General features: G+C 45.6%; 1 protein-coding gene across 1 annotated transcript in view; it reads right to left on the bottom strand.

The window, feature by feature from the left end:
- The window catches only part of LOC106811153 (MOXD1 homolog 1-like), a 44,186-nt gene that overhangs the window by 27,034 nt on the left and 9,082 nt on the right, over positions 1-8,070 (bottom strand). The window contains exon 2 of the mRNA XM_014814696.1: positions 1,737-1,880. Coding sequence (XP_014670182.1) covers positions 1,737-1,880 — 144 coding nt within the window. The remainder of the gene's footprint in view (positions 1-1,736; positions 1,881-8,070) is intronic.

Here is an 8,070-nt window from a genome sequence, read left to right on the forward strand (position 1 = left end):
CGCACACACGCAGCGCAGTAACGCAGGCACGCACGCACGCACGCATGCACGCAGTAACGCACGCATGCAATTCACGCATATACATACGCACGTGCATGCACACAACAGAATGCGCGCACGCGTTTAAGCAACAACAGCTGAGTGCAAAGCCGGACAATGAAATACGAGAGAAGTCGCTTTATTACTTATGCATATTTAGAGCTATTTTAAGTGAAATCGTATGACGAACGCAACCATTGCTGTCAGCCTCCGCAGACAAGGCATTTGACGGCTGAAGCTATTATTTTGGCAGCGACAGAAGCGTGAGCAAGATCTGAGCCAACATGGACCTTGATGTTACTGCATGGCTTCCTCCCATGCACGTCCGTCATTCTCGTTATGTTCCTGACCTTACCGTACGCCGCCCCCCCGCATCACATTATCTCGCTCACATGCTCTCTCTGTTGTTCTGTGCGTGTGTATTTGTTTGTTTGTTGTTGGTTGGTGGTTGGTTGTGTGTGTGTGAGTGTGTGTGTGCTGTGGTGTGTGTGGTGTGTGTGTGTGTGTGTGTGTATGTGTGTGTGTGTGTGTGTGAGGGTGTCTACGTGCGCGCACGCGCGTGTGTGTGTGTGTGTGTGTGTTCGCGCGTGAGTATATGTACGTACGTGGGTGCGTGCGCGTTGCGAGTTGGTGCGTGCGCGTGGGTGCGTGCGCGTGGGTGCGTGCGTGTGTGTGCGTGCGCGTGGGAGAGAGAGAGGTCGCTAGCTGCCACGCGTTTATATACGAGTATGCAAATATCAATAGTTGCCTAACCGTTTTCTGTCGAAGGGGAAATTGGCTGCTCTCTTTTTCTCAGGAGAGGAAGAAATACTTCGCCGTCTGAGCACACGGGCGATGCAAAGAAGCATCGGTTTTGTTAATGTAGATGGACATCAGAAATTCATTAGCTTACCATTAGCAAAATTAAATTATGGAGATTTTCAGATTTTATTTATATTTTTATTTCGATATAAACTTTATTTAATCTCGACAAAAGTTAATTAAAACATACATAATTGAAACGAACACGGGCACACGTCATCGCCCATGCTCGTCGCAGCCGCAGACGGCAAAACACCTGAGCGAAATTAGTTGTTAATTAAAACTTAATTCGGTTAATTGCATAATAAATGCAGTGTAAGATATGCGTTCCGAGGCGTCCATGGAGACCGAGCAGACGAAAAAAAAGATTCGGCTTACACGCGAAGAACAATGAAGCAATGACGACGTTTGTTTCCCCCTGGTCGTGTAATCTTACTGACAATGGCAAAGTGTTAAATGACCTAGCTCGAGATATCATCGCTTTCATTTACACAGCACGCATTTGTTATCGATCACCGCAGGGAGAATGAATCATGATTCATCTAATTATGAATACGGAATACTATAGTATACACTGCTCTGCGATGCTATGCTATGCTGTGCTACGCTATGCTAAGTTATCCTGTGCTATATGTTCTGATCTGCTATGCTCTGCTATGTTATCCTGTGCTATATGTTCTGATCTGCTATGCTCTGCTATGATATGCTATGATACGCTATGCTATGCAATACTATGCTATGCTATGCTATTCTATCTTGTGTTATGCTATGCTTTATTCTGTTATGCACTAGAGAGGAAAAGAATGAAAGAAAGAGAGAGGGAGTGGGTGGGAAGCGAAGGGTAGAGAACGCACGAGACGCCGATAGAGAAAAAAGATGTAGAGACGGATTCGTACCTGATACTTTGGATCATATCCAGAATCCCGCATGATTTCAGGCAGTTCTCTGCCATTGCGGAAGTGTCTGGCCACCAGCTGGCGCCCGAGAGAGTGCGTGTGCACAAATCCGCCTATGATGGTGATGCCATCTTTCGGCAGCGCCTGAAAACAAGTTGTTTTTGAAAGTACATCAAGCACATATTAACATATAGCTGTTTAACAAGTTGGTTGCCCTATTTAATAAGGCGGCACCAGGTACATATGCCCGACCGTAAATCAAGTACGTGACTGACAGTTGACTAATGTATAACTGTTAAATGATTCTGCTCCCATACGCCGTCTCCCGATAGCTAGTCTCTGCACACGTACAAATGCGACTTAATCATATGTTAACATATTATAGCTGTTTACAAATTTGTTGCCCTATTTAACAAGCGCTCCGTCGATGCACATTCGAACATAAATCAAGCATATATCAACCCACAGCTGTTTAACAAATCTGTCTTCCGGTAGCCAGAGAGTGTGTGCATGCACGAATGTAATTACACAAGCCCCTATTAACTTATAACTGATTAACAGATCCGCCCCCCCCACACGCTGGTCCCCCGGTAGCTAACTAGCATCTGCACACATGGCTAACGTAACGCGTATTAACTAACAGCTGTTTAACAGCTATTACATCAGGCAGCGACAGAAGGCCTCACGTAGCGTATACGTACACGCTACATGTGACGTGCTGTGTCGCAGACAACCCGCCTCATATACACGCGCGGGGCCGTGTGTGACAGCGGCGGCCGCCCGCGCTGCTGCAGCACATTAAATATTACTCATTAAACACACGCCGATCACGATTAACAATCACGTTAAAATCCCAACGCGCGCATGCAAGCACACTCACACGCACGCACGCACACACGAACGCACGCAGTAACGCAGGCAGTAACGCACGCACGCACGGACGCACGCACGCACGCACGCACACACGCACGCAGTAACGCAGGCACGCACGCACGCACGCATGCACGCAGTAACGCACGCATGCATTCACGCATATACATACGCACGTGCATGCACACAACAGAATGCGCGCACGCGTTTAAGCAACAACAGTGAAGGCCAAAGCGACAATGGAAATACGAGAGAAGTCGTTATTACTTTCATATTTAGAGCTATTTTAAGTGAAATCGTATGACGAACGGAAACCATTGCTGTCCAGCCTCCTGCAGACAAGGCATTTGACGGCTGAAGCTATTATTTTGGCAGCGACAGAAGCTGAGCAAGATCTGAGCAACATGACCTTGATGTTACTGCATGGCTTCCTTCCATGCACGTCCGTCATTCTCGTTATGTCCTGACCCTTACGTACGCCGCTCCCCCCGCATTCACATTATCTCCGCTCACATGCTCTCTCTGTGTGTCTGTGCGTGTGTATTTGTTTGTTTGTTTGTTGGTTGGTTGGTTGGTTTGTGTGTGTGTGTGAGTGTGTGTGTGTGTGTGTGTGTGTGTGTGTGTGTGTGTGTGTGTGTATGTGTGTGTGTGCGTTTGTTTGTGTGTGTGTGTGTGCGCGTGCGTGCATGCGTATGTATGTGTGCAGGGCCAGCAATGGCGGACTACTTGCTGTGGGAAAACAACGCGGCGCGAGGAACGGGCCGCGGCTAGCAACGGCCGCTAGAGGGCGCGACGGCGACGACGAGTCACGAAGGGATTGAAATTTCATTAAAAAAATTACTTTTTCCTTTTTCGGTTTCAAAACGGGGTTTCTTGTTAATCCGTCTGGCGCGCGCGCCATCGACGTATTATTTAAAGATATCATCGCCATTCGCATGATTCGCTTTTATTTTCAAATTAAATATCGGCTTATTTGAACTGAGCGAGGGAAAAGCTACGCTATGCTTGTTAGATGCCACCCTAGCGACGAAGACATACTCTCTCTGTCACTTTCATTCTTTCGTCCCACTTCTCTCTCACCACCGACAACCCCACCCACCCGCAGTGCCATGTCTCTGATCTGATCAGAGTGGCACTGGGCGGGCAGATAGACGAGAAATAAAGCGGAGAGGTTTGGGATAAAACAGGAAAGGGTTGAAGGAAGGAAGGGAGAGGGAACAAGAGAAGAAAAGAGAAAATGAAAGGAAGGACGTAGCATGGCTAAGAGCAGGAACAAGTGATTGAACGTGGGAAGGAAGAAGAAGGAGCCAGAAGATAAGGAGGAAGAAGGAGGTGGAAGAGAAGGATACCTGGAGCGAGAGTCGGCGAGGTAGGAGATAGGGAAAGGGGATGAGAAGAACCGCCTGATGAAGCGGGAGAGTGGAGGGGTTGGGCGGGGGAGGTGGAGAGTCAGTGTACCAAAAGCTGGGAGCAAATGACTTTGTATACACGTATATTACGTTCTATTATGAAACGCTTGTCGCCGCATGAATTGCAGCATGACGTCACCGCAGCAGCTCACACGTCACGCGCGCGCGGCTATATGTGGATTCGCTGCATCCGCCCGATATCCAATTAGCGAAGGTTTTGTGATTGAACGCGGCTGAATGGTTGAATGCTGGCAACGAGGTCCGACTATGCGGCGCTGTCTCCCCGGCCCGGGGTTAGCATTGCACGTGATTAACAACCGAAGAAGTTAGCCAAAAAATTACGCCTTATCATTGCACGAATTCAGTCGTAAAAAAATTAAGCGTTAAAGTTTCCGCGTCACAAAATTAATACAAAGGTTTCGTTGGTGAGATTCATCAAAAAATTAACGCGCGCGTTTCTCGCCGAGTTTGCGAAATATTTTTTCCCCGCAGAATTGAGTTTATTTTAACTTACCGGCATAATCTTGACGGGTCTTCGGTACAGCACGGCCTCCTGCGAACAACAGCGATAAGCGATTGAGCAATTTAATGATTTAGTTCACCGCCACCGACGCGGTGAAAATAATAGAATATAGAGACGAAATCGACATAGAAGGCGTCACACACGCGCGCGCTTGATTCTCACCGCGAAGTATTGATTTTTTTTACTAACACGCGTTAAAGAAGATGTCAGAGCGAGGGTGAGAGACAGACGGAGAAGAGAGAGAGGAACACATAGGCAGATTGGGAAAGCGAGAGAGAGAGAGAGAGAGAGAGAGAGAGAGAGAGAGAGAAAGAGAGAAACAAACAGAGAGAAAGATAGATGGAGAGAGATAGAGAGACAGAGAGACGCACACACGCAGCGCAAGTAACGCAGGCACGCCACGCACGCACGGCATGCACCGCAGTAACGCACGTCATGCAATTCACGCATATACATAACCGCACGTGCATGCACACAACAGAATTCGCCGCGCACCGCCGTCTTAAGCTAACAACAGCTGAGTGCAAAGCCGGACAATGGAAATACGACGAGAAGTCGCTTATTCACTTAAGATGCATATTTAGAGCTATTTTAAGGAAAATCGTATGGACGACGGCAAACCATTGCTGTCCAGCCTCCGGGCAGACAACGGCATTTGACGGCCTGAACTATCTATTTTGCAGCCGACAGAAGCTGTGAGCAAGATCTGAGCCAACATGGACCTTGATGTTACTGGCAGGCTTCCTCCCATGCACGTCCTCGATTCCGCTTATGTTCCTGACCTTACGTACGCCGCCCCCCCGCATTCACCATTACTCTCCGCTCACAATGCCTTCTCTCTGCTTGTTCTTGTGCGTGTGTATTTGTTTGTTTGTTGCGTTGCGTTGCGTGGTTGGTCTGTGCTAGTGGGAGTGTGTGTGTGCTGTGAGTGTGTGGGTGTGTGTGTGGTGTGTGTGTATGTGTTGTGTGCTGTGTGTGCTGAAGGGGTAATTCTACTGTGCGCGCACGCGCGTGATGTGTTGTGTGTGGTGTTCGCGCGCGTGAGTATATGTATCGACGGTGGGTGGTGCGCGTTGCCAGTGCGTGCGCGTGGAGTGCGTGCGCGTGGGTGCGTGCGTGCCAGACCGGATGTGCGTCGCGCGTGGAGAGAGAGAGAGGAGCGCTCGCTAGCTGCACGCGTTCTATATACGATGTATGCAAATCAATAGTTTGCCTAACGCCTTTTCTGTCGAAGGAAAATGGCCTGCTCTCTTTTTCGCAGGAGAAGGAAGAAATACTTCCCGTCTGAGCACACGAGCGATGCAAAGAAGCATCGGTTTTGTTAATGTAGATGGACATCAGAAATTCATATAGCTTACCATTAGCCAAATTAAATTATGGAGATTTTCAGCATTTTTATTTATATTCTTTATTTCGATATAAAACTTATTTATCTCGACAAAAGTTAATTAAAAACCAATACATAATTGGAAAACGGAACCACGCGGGCAACACGTCCATCGCCCATGCTCGTCGTCAGCCGCAGACGCGCAAGAACAACCTGAGCGGAAACTTCAGTTGTTAATCAAAACTTAATTCGGTTTAATTGCATATAAATGCAGTGCTAAGATATGCCGTTCCGAGGCGGCCATGGAGACCGCCAGCAGACGAAAAAAAGCCATTCGCACTTACACCGCGAAGAACATGAGAGCAATGACGACGTTTGTTCCCCCTGGTCGTGTAATCTTACTGACAATGGCAAAGCTGGTTAAATGACTACTCGAGATATCATCGCTTCATGTACACAGCACGCATTTGTTATCGATTCACCGCAGGGAGAACTGAATCATGATTCATCTAATTATGAATACGGGAATTACTATAGTATACACTGCTCTGCGATGCTATGCTACGGCTGCTCTACGCCTATGCTAAGTTATACCTGTGCTATATGTTCTGATCTTGCTATTGCTCTGACCTATGTTCATCCTGTGCTATATGGTTCTGATCTGCTATGCTCGGCCCTATGATATTGCTATGATACGCTATGCTCATGCAATACTATGGCTATGCTATGCCTATGCTATCTTGCTGTGATGCTTATGCTTTATCTCTGTTATGCACTGCTTTCGCTATGCTAATGCTATGCGCATACTTATACTTACTATACTTATACATACTATACTATAACTATTACTATACTAACTATACTATTACTTATGACTATGTATACTATAGTATACTATACTATATACTATACTATACTATACTATACTATACTATACTGTACTGTACTGTACTGTACTGTACTGTACTGTACTGTACTGTACTGCTACTGTACTGCCCTACTGCTACTGTACTTTACTGCATACTGTACGCCACTATACTATACTATACTATACTATACTATACTATACTATACTATACTATACTATACATATACTATTACATCATACTATACCTATACTATTACTATACTATACTATACTCATACATCATACTATACTATACTATCTATACTATACTATACTATACTTATACTTACATATACTATACTATACTATACTGACACTACACTACACTACACTACACTACACTACACTATACACATACATCACTACACTACACTACACTACACTACACCTACACTACACTTACACTACACTACCACTACACTTACACTACATAACACTACACACACTACACTACACTACGACTACACCATACACTACACTACACTACACCTACACTACACTACACTACACTCACTACAACATACACTCACACTAACACTACACTACACTACACTCACTACACTACACTACACTACACTACACTACACTACACACACTACACTACACTAACACTACACTACACTACAACTACACCTACACTACCACTACACTACACTACACCTACACTACACTACACTACACTACAACTACACATACTCACACACTACAGCTACACTACACTACACTACACTACACTACACTACACGACACTACACTACCAACTACACTGACACTACACTACACTACACTACACTACACTACCACTACACTACACTACACTACACTTACACTACCACACCACTACACTACACTCACTACACTACAAACTACACTACACTACACTACACTACTCACTACACTACACTACACTACACTACACTACACTACACTACACTACACTACACTACACTTACACTCACACTACACTACCACTACACTACAGCTACACTACACTACACTACACCTACACTACACTACACTACACTCCGACACTAGACGGTATACTATACTATACTACACTACACTACATCTACACTACACTACACTACCACTTACACTACAGCTACACTACACTACACTACACTGACACTATACTATACTATACCTATACTAACTATACTATACTATCACTATACTATACTATACTATACTATACTATTACTATTAAACTATCTATACTATATACTATACTATAGCTATAGCCTTATGTGTCTTTACAAGGGGGCAGGCATGCGACTACCGGGAACTTAGGGCGAGAA

The sequence above is a fragment of the Priapulus caudatus genome, unplaced genomic scaffold (assembly GCF_000485595.1).
Source record: "Priapulus caudatus unplaced genomic scaffold, Priapulus_caudatus-5.0.1 Scaffold509, whole genome shotgun sequence".
Lineage (NCBI taxonomy): Eukaryota > Metazoa > Priapulida > Priapulimorpha > Priapulimorphida > Priapulidae > Priapulus > Priapulus caudatus.